General features: G+C 33.2%; 1 protein-coding gene across 1 annotated transcript in view; it reads right to left on the reverse strand.

Moving 5' to 3' along the window:
* Positions 1-23,311, reverse strand: part of CPS1 (carbamoyl-phosphate synthase 1) — a 165,114-nt gene extending 141,803 nt beyond the window's left edge. Inside the window, exons 1-2 of the mRNA XM_074191459.1 lie at positions 23,224-23,311; positions 11,974-12,119 (exon numbers count right to left, since the gene is read on the reverse strand). Of these exons, the coding sequence (XP_074047560.1) occupies positions 11,974-12,093 (120 nt within the window). The 5' untranslated portion in view covers positions 12,094-12,119; positions 23,224-23,311. The remainder of the gene's footprint in view (positions 1-11,973; positions 12,120-23,223) is intronic.
* Positions 23,312-23,678: the final 367 nt, after the last annotated feature.

Consider the following 23,678-nt stretch of genomic DNA (forward strand, 5'->3'; position numbering starts at 1 on the left):
ATCCAGAAAACCTGCAGACACACTCCAAGAACATATTCTGGAGTATACAACCACTTCGTGGGGGTAATGGGGTAATAATTACAATGGAAATAGTAATAATAATGACAGCCTGTATTTATATATTATTGATAGGGCTTTTTTAGGGGTTTTTTTGGCAAGGCAAATGGGGTTAAGTGGCTTGCCCAAGGCCACACAGCTAGGTAATTATTAAGTGTCTGAGGCTGGATTTGAACTCAGGTACTCCTGACTCCAAGGCCTGTGCTCTATCCACTGTACCACCTAGCCGCCCTAGGGCTTTTTTTATAGTTTACAAAGTAGTTTCCATTAAAACCCTGTGAGATAAGTAATGTAAAATATAACTAATATAAATTGGACAAATATATGACAAGTACCATTAATTAGAGAGCATTTATCTAAGAGAGTGTCTCTGACTTCAAAACATTTAGAAGAGGGATGAGATATTAATACAGAACCTACTATACAAAACAAGGTCGTTCAGTGGATAAGTATGACTCAGATAGTAGCTGTAGGATCCTGAATAAGTCATTTAACTCTCTCAGTTTCAGTCCCCTCATCTGTAAGAAGGGGGTAACAATAACACTTACCTCATAAGGTTATTGTGAGGCTCAAATGAGAGAATACATGTAAAGTACTTTGCCAAATTTTAAGTTCTATAGGAATGCTAGTTTATTATTATTATTATTATTGTTATTATTATTATAATAACAATACATGATATTATATGGTATGGATCCAGAGTAAAAGCAATAATGTGAGCTGTGAGAATTGCCTTCAACTGAGAGCATCAGGTAAGAGTTCTTCCAAGAGATGGGACTTAAGTAGAGGAAAAAAGGAGAAGGAAAGGAATTTTAGAATTGATAAACAAGATAGGGATGGCTAGGTGGTGCAGATAAACAAGATAGGGATGGCTAGGTGGTGCAGTGGATAGAGCACCAGCCCTGGAGTCAGGAGTACCTGAATTCAAATACAGCCTCAGACACTTAATAATTACCTAGCTGTGTGAAACCACTTAACCCCCAATGCCTTGCAAAAAAATTTAAAAAACTAAAAATAAATAAAAATAAGATGAACAAGATAGATTGGGTAATTAGTAGTCATGATATTAGCTAATTATACACAAGTATTTAACTGATTCTAAGTATTAGAGAAAGAAATGAGTTGCCTGCAGGGGCTATTAATACTAACTGATGCTCACTTTCATCTGGGGATTTAGGGTAGAGTCATTCATCAGGATGAAGATTTTATATACCTTATAATTTCTGTAAAATATACTACAAAGTATTAAAATCTGCTCTTCTAAGTATATCTGATTACTTTCTTTTACTTTTTGTTTTACTTTGTACTTTCAACTACATAGTAAACAGAGAAAATTGAACTTAAAGTCAGAAAGACCTGAGTTCAGATCCTCTCAGCTTCTTAGTAGTCTGTGACCCTGGACAACCACTCTTAACCTCAGTTTCTTTCCTTGTAAAATAGAGATGAGGGGCGCCTAGGTGGCGTAGTGGATAGAGCACCGGCCCTGGAGTTAGGAGTACCTGGGTTCAAAACCAATCTCAGACACTTAATAATTACCTAGCTGTGTGGCCTTGGACAAGCCACTTAACCCCATTTGTCTTGCAAAAACCTAAAAAAAATGATAAAAAAATAAAATAGAGATGAGTTTCTACTTTACAAGCTTGTCATAAAGATGAAGTAAAATAACATATGTATGTATATGTGTATATATATATTTGAAAAAATTAAATTCTATATAATTGATAATATTATTGTTGCTATTGTTTCTTCTGTCTCAGAAATCTCCCACTTTAATCTCCTGGATAGATGAGAGTGGAAGAAATTTCTTTTCACTTATTCTCTAGTGAAAATTTTACTCATTGGCATATCCCTACATTCCATGCTTGTAAATATCAGTAAAATTGGGGACTCTTGTGGATTTAGAATAATTTTTGTTCCAAGAATAACTTTCCTGAATTTTTTATCTAAAAATAATTCCAACATAGTTTGTAAGTTGGTTTTAGATTGATTTAGAATGTTTCAAATGTTAGCCATTAAGAAGATATCTTTTTTCCTCTAAGATGTCAGAAAAAGATAGTACTATATTTCCATAGGGCATTTCTTCCATCCAAGTGATGCACTTTTATTTTTGCAAAATAAAGTTAAAATGCCAAGCAAAAACATCATTGATTGATTTTTATCCCCAATAAAATCATTGTTTAGAACTATGGAAACAGAGTAATCAGGTCAGAATTGTCAACAGAAGCATGCTTAGTTTGAGATCAGGTTGAAGTTGTATCTTTTCAAAGCATTTTACAGCATAGGAAAAATGCAACAACTATGACTGGGATTCATGGTTAAGTCCTTCTTCAGGAACTTTACAAATGCATCCCTAGTTCTAGACTAACCTCATAGAGAGAATGCAGGTTCTAGAAGTCGAGCAATTATGAAGCATTTTGAAACTGTTTAGACTGCATTCTATTGTTAGGTAAGCTTTTACTAGTATGTCTGATCCATGTTTAATAATCATTAGCTAGACATTCATTTATCTTGACTCATCTAATCATCAGTCTGCTCTTAAATTGAGGGTATTAATAGTTCTCTTTGAACTCTCTTTCTGTCCTTTGAACCGTTTGCTTCAAAAGTCTGGGAGGAGGTAAAGTCAAAATTAAAACTGTTAGTGAAAGCTAAAACCGATCATAGTGAATTTGTATCTACTTAAGCTAGGTTTTTGCACACATGTGACTGCTCAGAATTACATAAAATTGAAGCAACATGTCACATCTTGTTACAAGTAGATGCCATGTGACTGCTTCACAGTTCAAGGAACTTTGGAGACTTCAAATATCTCTGTAAGATCATATTTACAAATTTGGAACTATGTCCAAAGGGCTATAAAACTATGCATAATGCTTTGATCCAGCAATGCCCTACTAGACCTGTATCCAAAAGAGATAATAAAAAAGGGGGAAAGGACCCATTTGGACAAAAATATTTATGACAGCTCTCTTTGTGGTGGTAAAAATTTGGAAATTGATGGGAAGTCCAAGAATGGGGGACTAGTTGGACAAGTTGTGCTATATGAATGTAACAGATGCTATTATGCTAAAAGAAATGAAGGGCAGGCAAATTTCAGAAAAACCTAGAAAGACTTAGAGCAATGTAAAAAAGTAACAGTAATGCTGTATGATGATCCACTATGATAGACTTTGCTCTTCTTAGCAAAACAGTGATCAAAGACAATTCTAAAGGACTTGAGATATAAAACGCCTTCACATTTCAAAAAAATGAACTATGAAATTGGAATGCAGATCATAGCATACTATTTTTACTTTTTTTAATTGTTTTTAAATTTCTTGTAGTTTTCCCCTTTTGTTCTTATTTTTCTTTCACTACATGCCTAATATAAAGGTGTTTTAGACAATATTGTACATATATTACCTCTATTAGATTGTTTACCGTCTTGGGAAGGGGAGAGAGAAGGGGAGGGAGGGAAAAATTTGAAACTAAAATTCTTACATATTTAAATGTTTAAAACTATCTTTATATGTAATTGGAAGACAAAAATTATGAAGATTTGATTAGGAAACACAGTCCTCAGATGAATGTAGATATTTTGACCTTCTGACCCAAACTACCAGAATTCAGGCATTCATATCCTTAAAAGATAAACAGAGCTTTTTTTATTTTATTGTCTTTTTAAAATAAAAGCTAAACTTGGAGTATGGGGATCATATTTACAGAACTTAAGATATTCAAATTTGTTAGCCCCTCCTGGTGCCTTAGTCTATAAGCACTTTCTTAAGATTAAAAAAAAAGACAGCAACAACAAAAACCCTAATCTATTAAAGATCTAATGAAGGGCATGAATGACTAGTTCTCTAATAGGGTTCAAGAGATACTGTAGACATAGAATTCTACTCAATACAAGGCTTGCTATAGTTATGTGAAGAACAAACACACACACACACACACACACACACACACACACACACACACACACACACACCAGACACTCTCTCATAGTCACATTCCCCTCCACTATAGTGAAAATTGTCAATTTACTTTCACTGACAATTTTAACATACTAATTGGGTTGTCAAAATAACTAATCCATTGTGTTCAGGAATACCCTTAAAAAATTAATACATCCCCCTCTGAAAGAAAAACCAAAGCAGTGGGGAGGTATTTAGGACTAATGCCCTTGGGCAAGTTACTATATCCATTTTACACATCTGTAAAATGGGAATAATGGGACTATCACCACTTAAAGGGTGTGAAAATTAGCCAATAAAATCATGATGATTCCCTTTATAATGTAAAGCTGCTAGCCAGCTATAGCAATAAATTCTACATAAGAATCAAAGATAAAAAAACCCACTTTTACAATAAGCCCCTTAAGCTAGTTGTGGAAATGAAAATGATTTACTCTGGGAACTCTGACTACATTACTATTGAATCATTTATCTATGCAAATTATTTACATACCAGAAAAACTATAAGTCCCCAGTGTTCCCTTCCATTTCTATCAATGCCTAAAGCTACAGATACATTTGATTTCAGGCCTGCCTGATGTTCCTGACCTATAAGTTCACTTCAATATTCATCCTCTATGAAATCAAATAAGTCTAAACCAGTCTTTAAATGTAGGTGGCTTCAAGATAGAATGCATTTTAAATAATGATTCCATAGCTAGTATGGCAATAAATTCAATTTATGACATGTTTTTATTGGTAAGTAAAATCTTATTTTCACTCTCTAAGTTAAGCTATCAAAACATAGACAGTTTAGATTCTCTAAAACCTAAGCCCATTTTTATAGCTTAAGAATATTTAATGATGCTTCATTTTAGATATAATGCTTTCCACTAAAGGATTTCAAAGTACCTAATAGCAGTAATCAATTAAACCTTACAACATCCTAAGTTAATATTAACTCATTATTAGTTAAATTTAAACCTGAATACAAATATGTGATAAATTTTGAAGTCTGTGTCTGTATTCAGAGGTTTAACTGAATAGGATTCATAGGTGCTTTTTATTTCAGGTTCATAAATTACATCATTTACAAGAATATTGCAAATAGTATGCTATATATATAGATTATAAATTATAGAACAAAGATCATCATAGATTTTCAGTTGGTTAAACTGGCAATTCACCTTGATAGACCTTTTCACTTTTAAAGTCTGAGAGAGAGAAAAACAAAGGATTTTTTTTTAATCAGGCTTGGACAAGAAGAACACAACTGATGCAAAAGCCTAGCCAAATCATATATAAAAGGGTTTGAAAAGTTCTTTACAGACTAGGAAATTGGAAAAAAATTTGATATGATCATATTACTAAATTAAGGTAACTGTGAGTTTGAGAAGAGAGCAAGCTCTATTTGAATCAGTAGTGGGATAGTTTAGCCAAAAGGTTTCCAGGAATAAACAGAGGAGAGCCCTGTTGTATTCTGTTCATTCTCCTTAGACTGCCTTAAGAAAAGATGAAATATAAATGTTACTTATACTTTAAACAGACACAGATGTTTTCAGTTTTGTAAACTAATTAAAAGGGTGCCATTAAAATTCGTCAGGAAGGCATAGCCTTTATGCTCACTCATTTGAAAGATCTTAGACCTTTGCCAGCATATTCATAATAGGGATAAAAAGGCTAAGATTTGGTGGTTATAGCAAAAAGGAATGGGGGGGGGAGTTATGAGAACAGCAGAGCAAAGTTGGAGAACTCAAAAAAACAATCTCATGAATACCAGACTTAGTGTTGCATCCTCCCGTTGTTGGCCTCTTCAATACACTATTCTCAAGCCACTTTGTCTAGAAACTTTTAAGGCTACTAGATTTGACAAATAGATTTAAAGATATGTGGGTGCAAAAGACTGTCCTCTTGAGTTCTTAGTAGAAGGAAAGAGTAGATAGGATTTCCAAACTACTCCAATCTAACTTGTTCAAACTTTTGTATGGCCATCAACTTATAAGACTATCACATAGAATTTCATCAGTCTTTAAACATCATAGTGGAAAATTATGGTAGATCCGTCTTAAAAGGTGGTCTATAGGATGAAAGAAAACTTCTCTCATGCCCTACCCAAAAATGAAAGAAAATTTTGAAGAATAACACAAACTTCCTCAAAACAGAACTTGCACTTGTCCATCTAAATTTATATGATTTACAACAGTTAACTACCTCACAAATCATACTGCATTATGGATCAAATCAGATAATACATCAAAAGCAATTTTTGTTGCAGTTCAGTTGTCATTTCAGTCATCGGACTCTTTGTGATCCTATTTAGGCTTTTCTTGTCAGACTCACTGGAGTGGTTTCTCATTGCCTTATCCACATGCAAAGAATTTAGTGGACCTTAAAATGCTATTTTAAGATCTATGGTTTCATCGATATAGAAAACTTTCAGATGAGATTACAATCTATGAAGGTTTGCATTTTCTCTGCAATTTATAATCTTTGAGAACTGATCAGAAAACTGAGAATCTAAGAATTTGTCCCAGGTCACAAAGTTTGTCTATCAGAAGCATGTCTTCCTGTTATGAGTCCAGCTCTATTCACTATATGTCACTATTCACATACTATCTCTAATTCTACAAACATCAATTATTTTAATTATTATTGCTTGACATGGTTGTTAGGCTTTGCAAAGCATGAAACACGATGTAGCTATATGTCATTACCACTTCCTTTTTTATTATCATCATTTGTTACCTTATTTGGGATTGTAACATATTTCGTTTTACATGACTCTGGATACAATGCGGGTATCATGATCTGTAAAACACAACTATATAAGATTCTAAGATAACAATGTGAATTTGAATCATATGCCTCAATACCAATATTATAAACAGGTATCATTCATTGTTTTTTATTTGTGTGTCTTAGAATGTAACAAGAATGAGAAATATAGATAGTACAAATATTGCATTAGAATTCCTGAAATGTTCCTTCCAGATTACAAATATGTTGATCCAGGGTATTTAAAAAATAATCAAAGAGAAGACCTTGGAACATAAATTAGATCCTGCATATACAAGCTATGAGAAAACATTCTCAATAATGCCATACTGTTAGGTACAAAGATAAGAGTGATCTTAATCAATAGAGGAGCTACCCACACATGGATGGAACAAAAGATGCACCAAAGGACTGCTTACAAAGTTACCACAATCTAATTGAATAAAAACAATTGGAAATATTTATTAAAGTTGTCTACTCCATAGCTAAAGTACTTGTGAAGTGATCAACAAATGTCATAACAACTGTGTGAATAGTACTCAGGATCTAACTTGAGTTCAAATTCTGACTCAGACACTTACTAATTGTGTAACCCAGGCAAAATACTTAATGTTTGTTGGGAGGATCAGATGAAAATTTTCAGATATTTCAGATATATACATAAATATATATATGTGTGTGTGTGTGTGTGTGTGTGTGTGTGTGTGTGTGTGTGTGTATAAAATAACATATTACCTGTATGGCATATAAAGGACTTTGCAAATTTTAACATATTATATGAAATTTAGTTATCATTATTTTTATTATTATTATTTTGCCTCAGTTTTAAATAACAGATACATTTACCTGAGGATCTCTAAGAATAAAAAAATCTAAAAAATGAAAAAATTATCTGAGCATAATAATACAAGACTCAGCTGGGAAAGGAGAAGTTTAGGGGATACCAAATATTTTTGCCTCAAAAGTTTCATAGTTTGATAATGATACTAGTCAACAATTATAAAAATGTGAGGGGAATTGAATTATAGTGGTCAAGGGTGTTTTTATGTGGGGGAAGAAGATTTGGGGGAATGACTTACTCATTTCCCATAGAATTAAAATTCTCAGTTTGTTCTGTCCTTTTCAAAATAACATGAAATTTTGATTATTAACTTTTGGGGATATTACAAAGGCTTTTCACCTCAGGGTTAGTAAGGCAAAAGTTGATTGTTAAGGGGTACAATCTTAACTTTAGAGCTTAATATCAAGGAAAATAATCAAGTCTTTCCATCATGATATAGTTCCCTAACATGACTTTGAAAGATGATTTAGCTAAACATATGGATCTGAGTCAATATGGCGTTATGTTTTCAGAATGAAAACTTTATTACAATCAAGAAGCATCAAGACTTTGTAAATAATCTGAGTTTTCAGAAGATCCCTTTAAAATTCCAGGAAATTATATGATTAAGAAAGATAATTGTTACTAAATGTATAAACATTATACTATTAAAGGAACCTACAATAAAAAGAAGAAAGTACAGTACTGACCAGTTTCTTCCAAAAATCAGAAAATATATTATTCTTAAATTTTAATTTTTAATTTTTGATGATATTAATGAGTTCTCATGGTTTAGTAACTGACCAAAGACTCTAGCACATTGGGTGGACTTCAGTGGTAAACTTATGGAAGGACATGAAGAGACTGGGCAGGCTTAGATAGGTTATGATCTGCATTATTAGAGGCAATACCTAGATGGATGACGTGTGTGAGATTGACCCATTTGAGTATTTGTACAAAATACTTTGAGATTGCTTCAAAGTACTTTTACATGCATTATCTCATTTGACCTTTCCTTTAGCCCTGTTAAGCAAAGTGGACAAGGACAGGTCTCTCTTTATTCTCATTTCACAAGGGAAAAAGTTAAGATTCAAAGAGATTAAGTGATTTGTTCAAAGTCACATGGTTAAGAAATCAGCCAATCCAGTCTTCTGACTAATACTCCCAGATCTTTCTACTCTGCCCCCATGATAGTACAACTCATGCAATACTGGAAAATCTCACGTATCTAGCATTCCTCTCTATTTTGTGACTTTTGGTCAATCTTATCTTTGATGTCACCTTCATTTTAGGTATACAGCCCCTTGACATTCTTTCCTCTCACCTCACTACAAGTGAAATATGGCAGGCTTACTTGGCAGAACCCCAATCTATAAACATTAGTGAAGAATATACAAATAAAAAAAAGCATGAAAGAACAAGGGCATAGATTGCTGTCGTCAAAACCCACCCTTGGACCCTTTATGCCAAAAGGGGGAGTATAGTTGACCTCAGAAGACACAGAGGAAATACCCAATGATAGCTGATTAGCAAGACAAGCCTCACAGACTTAAATCCCATTATACATTTCACACTCTGTTCAATACCTTGCTAGCTGTAGGACAAACAACTCTGACTACAGCTCTCACTGCCCTTTATTAACCAACATTTGCACCACTGGAATCTCCAAGGTATAGCATCTCTCAAAATTCTAGGAGGGTTCAAAACAGGGAAAAGTGGCAAGGTTTTGACTTCTAAGGATGAAAGGTTAGAAATGAAGGTGGGTAGAATTCTGCAGCAAAATGAATCCATAATAGCAGGGGTCCCCTTGGGCACCAGTCAAAAATTTTAATAAACTATTTCTGAAGTTCAAGAACTCCTATTTTTCATGCCTGGATTTCCCACAGAAATTCAAGCCAGCCTTGATTGAGTGTGAGTAATGACTTTTACAGTCAGCAATGATGCCTTATTTCTCCTACAAATTTGTCATTCTTAGCCATGAACTGTGGCATCCATTTAACGCATCTGCCAATGGGAGGAAAAAGAACTGCTTTCTCCCAAAGTTCATCTGCAGAAATGTTATAAATGCCTTCTAAAGCTTATTTTTTTCTATTGATCTGAGTATATATAGCTACAATTGGGGCCCAAGATATGTGAATTCTGGTCTCAATTCCATTTATATGGTCCTCTGTATTGAATTAATCAATAGCATTGATTAGGCACCAGCTGTGTACCAGTTACCACTAGGGATACAAAGACAAAAATGAAATAGTCTCTGACCTCAAGGAGGTTAGGATGCTATCAAATTTCTATTTCTTTTTTTCTTAATAGGCAATATTGTGAGGTCAATAAAGTTATTGCATCTGAAATGCATCCTTAGAATTATATATTCTGCTCAAAAGAGTAAAAATACAGGATATTATTACTTTCAATGAACTCCCTTCCCTGATATGGATATTCAGACAGTCAATAAGTATTTATTAAGTGCAAGGCATTGTGTTAAGGGATAGGGATCATCATTATCATCATCATCATTTGGAATAGAGAAAAAGTTCTTGTCTTCTGGGAGCTCCTGAGAAGCATATTTATGTATAATGTACCCCATTCTTTATTCCAATACACATATCTCTCCTATAGTTGGTGAAATAATTTCCTGATAATTTCTCCTTTTCACAGAAATAGAATTCCAAAAGATTAATTACTCCATTGTTTCTAAAGCCATTGTTACAACTTCTCTTGGAACTTAGATTCCCAAGAGCCTCTTCAGGTGAGGTCTTCCATGCTTTTGCTGCTGGGGCTGTTAATCCCCTAAATGGAATTCCCAAACAGTAGGCATAACAAAATGACTTAGCTAATGGTAGCTGCAAATGGTAGGCTCAAGTGTGCCTCATTTTTCTCCTCTCTCTTTCTCCCCTCCTTGTTTCATTTCCATCCTTTCACCCTTGCTCATGTGTCTTAGATCTAGCAGCATCTACCTTCAATGCTTACTTAGCCAACTCTGTGGTATTCATGTTATTCAAGGTGAGAAAATTTACTGACACTGACCCACCCTTATTCCCCAGGCCTGATAAACTTGAAACTGTAGAGGCTGAAGAATTAGCTGGTAATTTTTAAAAATAATTATTGTTCCTATTACAGATAAAATAATATAAATAGAAATTAGTATATACTGCTTTTAAGTTCATAACAGACACAGGCAATTTTTGTGATACAGCTACTTTACCACTGAGAATTTGTATTATTTAGGTAGGATTTTTTTAATGTTCCTTTGTCTACTTAAATTTTGCATTCACTGTTAATAATTTTAATTGGCAATTAGCACATTCATTTCACAACAATTTGGTGATGTCTCCTCATACATTAATACAAAAGCAAAAAAGAAAGTCAAGTGATGATATGGACATTTTGTGACTAATCACAGAATGAGTTGGAAAATACTTTAGAGGTCACTGAGTTCAGTCCCTTCATTTTACCAAAAAAAGGAAATTGAGAAACAGAGAGGTTAAATGAATTCTCTAAAATAACATAGCTAGTATATGTCTGAGGCAAGAAATACATGACAGGTTTCTTTGCAAGTCCAGTATCCATTTAATATTACATATTTTATTATCTCAATTATACTATATTACTAGAACAATCTAAACTGCTCTTCGCCTCAATTTCTTAGTCTCTAAAATGAAAATTATTTATTTGATATACTTGGAGAGGTGCTAGATAATTACTCCAAGTTGGATAACTAATTTAAAATGAGCCTGGGGGGCATACAATGAACATATTCAGATTTGGGGCATTTTCATTGGTCAGCAAGCAATCTTCCCAGGCTACAACCAAAACTTTTTTTTAACTAGACCTGTGATTTCATTGGTATAGGAAACACACAAGGTGGAAAATCCATCTACCAGTGCAGATAAAGTCCTATACTGCCATTTATAGCCATAAAGAGGTACCTAGGACAGACCATAACAGATTTAATCAGTTGCCCAGAGTTATCCAATCAGTGTGCAAGCAGAAGGACTTATTCTTTTAATATCTAACTCTAATATGAGTTCTCCATTCATCACATCATATTGCTTTTCTAGTCCCTTAAATCATTAGCAGTGGTTTATGAGTTCAAAAAGAAGTTTGGTCAGCTACAAAACCCTTGAGAAATGGTCACTGTAAAATTATGCCTATGTCTTATGTATCCACCAGGAATTATTAAACCTTCTCTGAAATACACACTGGAATTTTCAAACTCATTGCAAATTCTAATGAGGATTTGTTGCCTTTTGAAGTTCTTTAGTCAAGTAAATAATAAATTAGTACTTAGATGCTCAATTCAGATCTGCTATCTCTTGTCAGTGAGTCTTTGCTCCCTGCTACAAGCACTAAAGTGTATCGCACTGGAAAGAACAAATAAGGAAACATTACCTTAACACTCATCAGCCTGATGCCAGTTCTTGATACTTTCCATTGTCGCTGAGCAGTTCCATTGCAAAACCCAGTTTTCAGCGCCTTTACCACTTTGTAAGCTGTCAAAATCCTCGTCATTTTGAAAGTGAAGATTGCCACTAAAACTGAACAGAATCAGATGGATTGTTTAGGAATATAAATATGAAAATTTTCAATTAAGGTGAAACAAAATGTAGGGGTAGGGAGGTACAGTCTTATGGTTAAGCCTGACTGCACATACAGACTGTTGAATTCCCTTTCATTCTGCCATTAAATGTCTTTAGCCAAAGCTCCTCCTTCTCTCCAACCCCTCCTCTCAAGGTAACTTTCTGAGATGTTCCATGACATGTAACACAAATTGCATCACTTCAAATATCAACTTCTCCTACTGAAAATATGCAAGCACTGTAGGAAACAAGTCACCTACCACAGAAACTGCTTATGCATCCTAATAAGAATGACCTAAACACAAAGGAAAGTCTTAGGAACAACATTTAACCTAGATGTTAGGAACGTCTAGATGATGTTAAAAGGTTAAGAAGAGTACAGAGGAATGTTGTCTAGTTGCCCACTGATTAAATTTTGAATATCTGAAGAAACCTGAAGTCTAATGATGATATGAGTATAAGAAATTGGGAATCAAATATAGTATCATTTGACAATTTCATATTAAAGGAAAAGCAATGTTTCATTTTCAAAGAACATGTACATACAGGTATATGCACACATATACATACATTTATATATATAATATAGACTTATATGTATGATACATCAATGTATGATACATGTTTATATGTGAGATTGATAATAAGCAACAGATTTTATTTGTTGCTGCACCTCATATAATCCTATATTCATGATATCTACTTAAATCATATTTACTTAAAAGATACAAGTAATAAACAAGCCCAAAAAATGAGCCGAAACAAATGGAAGAGTTATCTTCTTCTTTCTTTCCTCTGAGCTGCTTATGCTTTCAAAGTGTGATTTCCTCAGTATTAAGTAATGATCCTCTATTAGTAAATGTTCCTCAAGAGAAGTTCTGACCACAAAAGTCAATGCCTGATGGAAAATCTTCTGGTAAGGAGCTACTCCAGTCTTAACTAGGCCAGATACCTACTTGAAACCATTCCAGAGTTTGAGATATACTGGGATAGCCTTTAAGAGTGTAGAGTCACCTCCAAAGTATATGCGTCTTCCTAGTTAGATAGTACCATAAGTCCCTTAATAATGTAAAAATTATAAGCAAAGGATGTATTGACTGCTGTTCCATAATCAAGATTCTGTTGGCTATTAACTTATAATTACCTAGAAAACTCTCCATCTTTGATGATTCATGTTTTCACCCAAATTGGACCTAGTTCATGTCATATTAGAGGCATAATAGAATGTTAGTCTTGGAGTCAAAAAGCCCCAGTTTAAATCATTCTTAAGTCACTATGTATGTAACCCTGGACAAACTACTCTGCATCGCCCTCAATTTCTTTGAAACAGGGAGTTCTGAGGTTTAAATGAGATAAAGTATGTAAAAGCACTTTGCAAACATTAAAGTATCTCCAATGTAGAATGGAGGTTTGGAAAAAAATATAGGAGGTGTAAGATTTGTCATTATTATTTTCACAAGTCTTAAAATACATTTATTGGGATGGCTACTATTTTCAGTCATTTTGGGGGATGTAGTCTTAACAAAGAGGATCTCTAATACTATTTGCTTATAGGACTACAAAATTCTAAATTCAAAAGCATTCATTTAATCATTCAATTAAAGGTGTTAAACATTTATGTGCAAAAGGATTACAATGAATAAAAGTTATCTCTCTACAATCTCTTTGTGTGAATATAAAAGGTAAACAGATGATTATGGCATAAAAGAGAAGGTCTCTGTGCTAGCTGCTGGGGGAGATAAGAGACAAAGGAACATCAGATGTTGCCCAGAAGGGGCTTACATTCTATCAAAAAGTAGCCTAATTGGGGTAGGCACAAGAGCAAGGAACGATTCTGAGATTTAAAAAAATAATTAGATATTGCAGAGGGAATTTTTAGAATTTCTGCTTTTTTTAAAGGCATGAAGTTGGAGAAGGGTAAGGGAGAGGGTCTGGCCTTGTGATTTTATCAGCATGAGGGATTTCTGGTATGGAAACTCCCATCATCAATACAAATTAAAAGCATCCTTAGCATGTTATTTACATATAGAAACCTTAAATATAAAAGGAAATGTAAGAATCCTATTTAAAATTCTACTGTGGTATGAATAGTCAACGCTTATCCAATGTAGTTTGGAAAATAATTTTTCAATAAGTAATGCAATATTTGTAATTTTAAGCAAGCTTTTCTGATATGCTATCCCATTAACTTCCTAACAATTTTCCTCATTCTGCTACTCAGTAAACATTCAATGTCATCTACAAAATGTCTTAGAAATTTGAAAGTTCTGATATGTTTCTCTAATGTCACTGATTTCAAAGTGAATTAGAATAATAGATTTGGTAATACCTAGGGGAACAGCTAAGACAAGAATCTTTTTAAAATGTACAAGGACTAAGCACTGTACATCCCACCCAATGTCTTTCTCTTTCAGTTCTGTGTGGATTGGAGGTGTGGAAAGAATTGAGGGAGAATGCAGAAGGGAAAGTTCTGGTTTGACTTGGTGTAAGAATGATTCATTATCAGGAAACTAGGTAAATTTTAGAGATCTTGTCAGTCAAATAAGCAAATCCCTAAGATGTGATATCTGAGAAGTCTCCAAATCAGTGTGAAATAGCAATCTGAGATGGGTATATTTCAATATATGATGCAGAGCAATAAAAAACTTACTTCTATTATCCAGCTGACAGAAATTTGGTAGAGGATAATTACCACAATCTGGGTTAAATTCAGGACTTAAAATGTATCTCAAATATCTTAGCAAACTTTTTGAGTTAGGTAGGTCAAGTCTGGAATTTGGAGCCACTGCTGCATTATGGGTATCTTCCTAATCCTGGCTGTCTGTGACATGCAAGCTTTCACAGACTAGAAGCCAGCATCAGTGCAGACCAATTGAAGGAGAAGAGGTGAGTCCCATCATAGGCCTTGGCTTCATTCTTTGTCTTTTTCTTAAACTGATGACAGAACTCTGAATTGGAATAAGAACATTAGTTAAGTATGTGTCTAACCCTACTCCTAGAAGATGATCAGACAGACTGATGATCCAGATTTGGTTCAGAGACAGAAATATCAGGTCCAATCTACTTGGAACTTAATCTAATTCCGTGGCTTTAAACTGCAAACAGAAATTTAGACATGATTCCATGGTGAACCTTACAAATGTGGAAAATACTAAATTAATAGGTAGTGAATTTCTCACCACAAAAAGTTGTGGATTGAATACTATAGCCTAAGACAGCTAAGTGGCTTAGTAGATGGAACGTTAGACTTAGAATTAGGAAGAATATGATTCAAATTTTGCCACAAATATGACCAGTTGTCATTAAACCTCTCTGGACCTTAATTCCTTCATCTGTAAAATGGGAATAATAATAGCAAAAACTTTATTGTAGTGAAAAAATGTAAATGAACTTTTTTTAATGACCCAAAACCTGTATCTAAGACCAGGAAATTTAGTATGATAAGGGCCAGCTAGGTGGCACAGTAGATAGAGCACCAGTCCTGGAGTCAGGAGGACCTGAGTTCAAATGCAGCCTCAGACACTTAATAATTACATAGTTGTGTGGCCTTGGGCAAGCCACTTAACCCCATTTGCCTTGCAAAAACCTAAAAAAAATTTGGTATGATAATGAGGTTCTAATTTAGTGAATGATCTATAGGACAGAAAATAATAGGCAGCAAAACTTAAAAATAATAATAATAATGTCTTCAGAAGATGGGCAATAATTAGGGTATGAAACTTAGAAAAAGATTTTTAAAAATTGATCAGATCCATGATATCAATGGTATAGAGATTTCTCAGTAATAAAATTCTGATTCTCAGTACAGTTAATTTAGCCTTAGAGAGTCACCTAGATGACTGAGAGGCTAAGTGAATCATCCAGGGATACTTAGACAACATGTATCAGTGACAAGGTTTGAGCCAGTTCTTTCTTCACAACAGTGCCATGGTTTTCAAGGTAAAAACATAAAAACAATATCATGGATAGCTTCAGAGGTAAATAATATAAGACAAGAATTACAACCAAAAATTGAAGATTAAAAAAAGCCATGGGGAGGAACTATGCCAAATGGTAGATGAAGGCATGTAACAATAAAAGATGACTAGTGGGTCAATGTCAATCTGGAGGAAAATATCTAGGGAATTATAAAACAAATTTATCCTTGACTCTCTTTTCTCCAACATTTTTGTCATTGATTTGAAAGCATGAGTGGAAGGTGTATCAAATTTTTAAAAATTAAGATCAATTAGTATAAGATCCTACACAGAAACTGACAAAATAAATTGCCTAAATTTAAGGATGGGTAAGATGTGAAGGGCCCAATAGTTCCAGTGAGGAAAAAAAAGTTCTGGGAGTTTTAGTGACCTGCAAGCTTCATTGGGAATCAATGGTGTAACAAGGTAGTAGTCCAAAAAGCTAATCTGATCCTAGCAACTTGTTAACAATGAAGGAGGTTAGGGAGTACTATAATCAAAGATCATAATTTAGGCATGACTGTGAAATACTTGATTGCATTTAAAAAAAAGGAAACCAGAATGGTCAAAGGATTTAAAATTATGCCAGACCACTGAATTGTTTAGAATGGAGAAAAGAACATTGACAGGGAATATTATAGATAAAGTATTTGAAGGTTTTTCATGTATAAGAAGGATTTTTGTTTGTTTTGTTTAGACTGTTTTAGGATAATAAAAGGAGTAATGGATGAAAGTTCCTGCAAAAAGATATCAGTTTAATAAAGAAAGAAAGAAAGAAAGAAAGAAAGAAAGAAAGAAAGAAAGAAAGAAAGAAAGAAAGAAAGAAATTTTCTAATAAATGAAAGATTCCAAAAGTGAAGGATATTACTAACTCAATAGTTAATGAGTTCCTCATCACAAGAAGTTGTGAATTGAATGTTGGTTGGCTATTTCAAATTTGCTGTAGAAAAGATTTTGACCAAGATTGAACAAGATTCCCTCTAAGGCTCAGATTCTATGTATGTTAATATTAGGCAAGCTGAGTATTTAGTAGAGATGTTACAAACTCTTTAGGAGATATTCGCCTCCACCATCAATAGGAATGATTAATGCCTCTCTAATATTGGTCTGCATTAACATAGCTCAATTCCCACTTTTTCCTCCCAAGGATATTGGTGGTAGCAACATAAGCACAAATAGTAATCAAAAATAAAAAAGATATTCAGGAAATCGATGAATTTGAAAAGTGTACTCTATATTAAATAGGTCATTAGAGGTCTCCACTCCCACAAGAAACTCACCAAAAAAATTACTTGTAAATGATTTTTTATGGATTCAGCCATTCTTTTAGATTAAGGAACATTTATCTTAGTTATTACTCTTTATTGCAGTAGGCTGTTTTCCTCTATGGAATACTAGAAATTGAATTAAGAGTTAAAGACTGCTAGAGTTAGAAATATCCTACTTCCCTGCTCTTTAATGTTGGAAACGCAGAAGTCAATATGAAATTCCTTTGATTACATATTATAAAATAAGAAAAATATGAAAAATGAAAAGCGATACTTGCATGACAAATATAATCTTTTATTTTCTAAATATATAGGATAACAATTTAATAAAATTGTCATCTAGATTTATGTGTTCACCACCAGGCAATAATTTTTCTAAGGATTGCTAAAATAAGATTCTAAAATCTAAGGATTGCTACCTATGGACACACTTGTGATTTATATGTTTATTTTATGTTACCTTGAGCAAGTCACTTAATTCCTCTATCTTTATCCTTTCTCTGCTTCATTTCTTCATCTATCAAATAGGAAGTTTTCTAAATCATAAATCCACCTCATGGGAATATCTTGAGTTAATAAAGGATAATTCTAAGTCACAAAGAGTTTAAAAATTCTATTAATATTGAAGAAGGAACACATATTTTCAAAGGAAAATAGGTAAAAATCCCTTCTGACTGACAGTGCAAAAACTTATTTCAAAGAATTCTGATTATACCATATTTCATCTCAAATATATAGAAATGGAAGCAAAAAAAGATATGTGATAGCGAATGGGAAGAAAGGGACAAACTCAACATAGATAAAAGGAAATCAGTAACCATAGCTTCTAGGACCAAGATTAAATTTAAGGTAGCAAATGCCTACCTCTTTAAGAAGATTGAAAATCTAGTAGGTGTTTAACTTGCCAGATTCTAAATTTAAAATATCAGGAGGAAATAACTAAAAGTCATTGGGCACCATAGCTTCTGCTCACATAACAGACAAAACAAATTATATTGTTAGGTCAATAAAGGAGAAATGTTAGGCCAGGAAAAAAAAAGACGTATTAAAAGACCAAGTTTGTGCAATTTAAGAACACATGGTAAAGCATCAACACAAACACACTTCAGAAGTGAACAACAAGGAAAAACCTTTACTCAAAATATTCCACATGGCACTGCATTAAATGTAGCAGTAGAAGGTTGAACTTGGAATCATGAAGACCTGGGTTCCAAATCCTACCTCAAACACTAACTGTATGACCTTGAGTAAGTCATTTAATTTCCTAGGTTAAATTTCCAGGAATCAATGACCTCTAACATCTATAAAAATCTAGCTATTAACCTGTGATGCTATAGATGGACTTGTCATTCATTGCAGTTGGTCTGGAGTCAGACTAAAAATCCAGCTTCAAAACCTTACTAGCTGTGTGACACACAACTTCTGTCTACTACAGTTTCCTCAATAGTAAAATAGGGATAATAATAATCTCTACTTCAAAGGACTGTTGTGAAGATCAAATAAGATAAGGCGATATAAAAAAATGAGAAATAGTCACTGACCCTAAACATCTTACAAACTAGTCAAGAAATAGAAATACTGTAAATGTTTCTGACTGATTTATAACATCAAAAAGTTATCACAATGAAAATGTTGATTGAGATTGATACTATTTATCTGGAAAGGATAGGCAGAAGAAAAGGGAGGTGGATGGCTTTAGACATCTATCAAGAATAAACATTTATTTCACAGAAAGAAGGATAATAGAGCTGTCATAGGCATTACAATCAAGAGAAGACTTCCATGACCTTTAACCATAATACCAATACTACAAAGGAAAGAAAAGCTATACTTTTGCAATAAAGGCAAATTAGATTATTGGGTAGCTTGAGACTTTACCTAACAACTTTGGGAAATCAATAAATTAAGTCAAATAGCAGATGTGAAAGGATCAGTGACAATTTTGAAATGCAAAAAAAGCCAAGGAACCAACTAAGATAAAGATTTTTCTAGTTAACATGAAGGAAATACTGGGAATTCAGAAAAGCAAACTAGAAAGAGAGTCCAATAAATTAATAGTTTTGCAGTCATACAAAAGAAGTTGAAATCCTCTATCTGACATTTGCTATATTGCATAAAAGTCACTTCATCACTCTGGATTCCAGTATTTTCCATATACAAAATGAGGAGATTGGACACCAGTAATCTCAAAAGACAAACAAACCTAGGAGAGTGCCTGAGAAAGAGGGAAATGATCATTGCTATCAATTTGAAAATACAAAAGAAAGAAATGGGTTACTGGCTGAAATTAGAATGTATTGCTAAATAAAATGTTAGGGTGGAGTAGAAGAGCTCTAAAACCAAAAGCCAAAAGCCCTGAATTTTAATTCTGCCCCCACCATTTATTCTATCTGGTTGAACCATTTTCAAAATTCATTTTTGTTATCTGTAAATTACAGGGACTAGACCAGATTTAGAATTGGAAAAGCCTCAGAGGTTGTCAAGTTCAATGCCACATTTTACAAATGAGAGAAGTGGGCACAGGGAGGTTAAAAAACTTGTTCAAAGTTACAGAGTTAGGAAGAAGGTGACTTCTATGGTGCTTTCTAACTCTGATATTCTACGATTTATTGAAATTTCTAAGTAGTCTAAATTTATAATAAAAAATGAGAAACCTAATTGGTTAAGAAGAAGTGACAAATATAATTGATCCTAATCCAATAGAATTAAGTAAATGTTCTACCTAGATCAAATGAAAGCAGTATACATATTGCCAGTATGGTAGAGCCAACAAAATGTCAGAGTGAAATATTCCTCCAACCCAAGACAGTATAGGGGATTAGATAGAAAGATCTGTGATACCAAGAAGGAAACAGTTCTAGAGCCCAACATAGTTGAAACACCAATAGTGGGACTAAACGGTAGTTTTGAAAGGTCCCAAATCAGAGATGATAACATCAAAAAATTCTAAACCCCTAGAAGTAGCTCTCAGTACAGGGCTGTAAAAAAAAATTGAAGCCTGACATAGAGTCTAACCTACCCCCCATTCTAGGAACAAAGCCAAATGTTAATAAAAAATTCCAATTAAAAAAATAGTATGGAAAAATGAGCAAAAGGCAACTATAAACTATAAAACTATATAACTATAAAAGCTACTATGGTGATAAGGAAGAAGAAACAAGCTCAAAAGAAGACAATGAAGTCAAAACAGTCAGAAGCAAAGCCTCAGAGAAAAATGATATTTGCACACAAGCACCAAAAAAATAAATCCTAAAAGAGCTAAAAAAAAGTTATTTCCAAAATCAAATTAGAATAGTAGAGGAAAATTTAGGTAAATAAGTAAAAGCAAAGAAAGAATATTATGAAAAGGCAATTAACAGTTTGATAACAAGTACATACCCAAATTTGAAAAAAATAATACTTTACAAATAAAATTGTCATATAGAAAAAGTTACAAAAGTTCAGTGAAAAATTAGAAATGGATAACTGGAAGTTAATGACTACATGAGACATTAAGAAACAATAAATTAAAGTAAAAAAAGAAAAATAGAAGAAACTATGTAATAATATTTCATTGGGAAAAAAACAGATCTGGAAAAGAGATTTGAGAAGAGAAGAGTTAAGAATTATTGGATTACCTGACAGACATGATCAAATAAAGAGCTTAGATATCATAGTTCAAGAAATAATTACCTAATGATTTGATATTCTAGAACTAAAGGATAAAATACAAATTGAAAGAATCTACTGATTACCATGCAAAAATGAGCCCAAAATGAAAATTCCTCAGAAATTCCAGTGCTCCCAAGTCAATGCAAAAATTCTTCAAGCAGCAAGGGAAAAAACCATTCAAATACCATGGAACCATAGTCAGAATTACACAAGATTTAGCAGCTATAACATTAAAGGAGCAGGAGGCTTGGAATATGATATTCTGTAAGACAACAAAGCTAGGTTCTTATAATCAAGAAAAACCTACCTGGGGAAATTGAGTATATTCCTTCAAGGGAAAAAGTGGATATTTACTGCATAAATATTTCTAACAAAAAGACCAGAACTAAATAGAAAATGTGACTTTCAAACCCAATTGCCAGGGATTATTTACAAATAGATTGATGTAAATCTAGAAGGGAATATTAAATGATGTTCATCAGCACTAAGTCTTGGAATTAGTTTCATAAATGACCTAAATGTCATTCATTAAGTTTTCAAAAGACACTAAGTTTGGGATATATTTGTGGCATGAAGAGGGGAAAAAGAAATAATGTCTCAGGAAGTTATATCAGAATTTTAAAATGACCTCAGTAAATAGAAGATGACGAAGCATTATAAGCTCAATAAAGACAAATGAGTTGGAATTAGGGTTTGAATACATGGGAAAGAAAAATATTGCATAAATTCATGGTGAAAAAAAGATGAACTACATGCAAATGAAATAATTTCTAGGAATTAAACTGACCAGAATCAGCAGCTCTAGATAATTAAAAGTAAATGCATTATTGGGATGAGCAACAGTAATATAGTGTATAATATTGTAAGGTATTAAGGACAAAAAATTAAAGATGATTAAATGTTAGAAAAATGACGTATGATGAAGGAAAGTGGAACTATTCATTGTGAAGGACACTGAAGGATGATTTAATAAAATAAATCTTCATGTATATGAAGGGCTCTTAATCAAAGGATAGTGTCCAGATGTCTCTAAACTGTGCTGGGGACAACAAAAAAGGAAGGAGAGAAATTTGCATTAGAAAGGAAGACATTATATAGTTAAAAATCAGAACTTTGGATTAGGTCAACAAGAAAGACTAAAATTTACAGTTTTGTTGAAAAAAAATAAGAGAAATCTTTCTTTTAGACTATCAGATGCAAACAAGCAGGTTTTCTGTATCTAAAATTCTCCTTCTAGTGTAGTTAATAGAGTATCCATCATGCAAAGAAGTCTTGAAGCACTGCTTTTTGATCAAATAGATCAAATTGATTACATTAAAATTAAATTGAATTAAGATTTTGCCCATAAGTGGGAGAGAATTGGGTAGAAGAAATCTTTTAACTGTCCCCCCCGCCCCCCATGACCTTTGGGGTGAAAGATTTTATAAATTCAGTGAATGTAATTTTTTTCAACTTTAAGGCATATTTGGGATTAACAGAGAATGAGTCAAAGTTAAAGTCAATGAAACTGTCAAAATTGGGGTGAGGGGTCCATTGCACTTATGATATTGATTCTGTGTTCTAAAGGGAAAAAAATAAATGTAAGAAAATAAGTAGGGCAAAGTGTTTTTTCAGCAATTTTTGGATAGAACTATCAATTTTATTGATAGACTATATTATCCTTTTGACTAATAATTTGGTTCTGATCAACCAAATCAGTGCTCATTGGTCCATTTTACTAATTAAATCTACTTCTACCTCAGATGGTGATCATTAAAACAACAGGAAAACAAGTATAAGAAAGAAAAATATATTTTCATTATGAAGTACCTATTTTACTACTGGAAAACAACTGAAGGGTTTTAGTTTTATTTTCTAAATTATTTCCACATAAACAAAAAATAATAGAAGTTACAGACTGAATATTAATTTAAATAGAGATAAATAATCTTGTGACTTAAGGCTTTTTTGAAAGATGACAGAAATAAAAGACAACCAGTTACTTGATTCCAAAACAAAATAATTTTGAGAAATATGAATTGATTAGAGAGTGCAAGGAATCAATAATTACAGAAGTCAAACTAATCACTTTAATATTAAGTACATTTTGTTAATTTAGCTTATCAAATAAAATGACCATAATGTTAGGAAATTGCTCATTCCCAAAACAAAAAAAAATGGTTTCTAAATAGGATTTTAAAATTCAACCTCAGCTTTTTTTGTGCTCAGTGATCATCAATTCCTTCTTTCAGTCCAATGAAAAGAACAGAACAAATAGCCCTGGTGGACTTGTTTTCTTCATTTTTACAAAGTGCAAACACAAATAATTAGGCAAGGTTTTGTATGTGGCCATTGACCAGAAGGAGGGGTTATCTGATGATAATCGTCAGGTCATGTGACATAAGAGGAAAATATTGGAATATCTCTAAATTAAATACAGCAAGTTCACAGGTTGTGTAAGAAATGTCCTTTGAAGATCCCGACTTCATGAAGATAAGGGACAACAAGTTACATGGGAATGACATTGTTGAAAAAACGTCTAGCGTAAACCAGGACTCCTCCACTCAGTTTTATGACAATCCTTGTCATAACACATCTGATTATCTGCCACGGTCAACTATTGTACAGTGGACCTGGCATAAAAAGAAGCAGATCAGCTCATC

This window comes from Macrotis lagotis, chromosome 6, assembly GCF_037893015.1.
Source record: "Macrotis lagotis isolate mMagLag1 chromosome 6, bilby.v1.9.chrom.fasta, whole genome shotgun sequence".
Taxonomy (NCBI): Eukaryota; Metazoa; Chordata; class Mammalia; order Peramelemorphia; family Peramelidae; genus Macrotis; species Macrotis lagotis.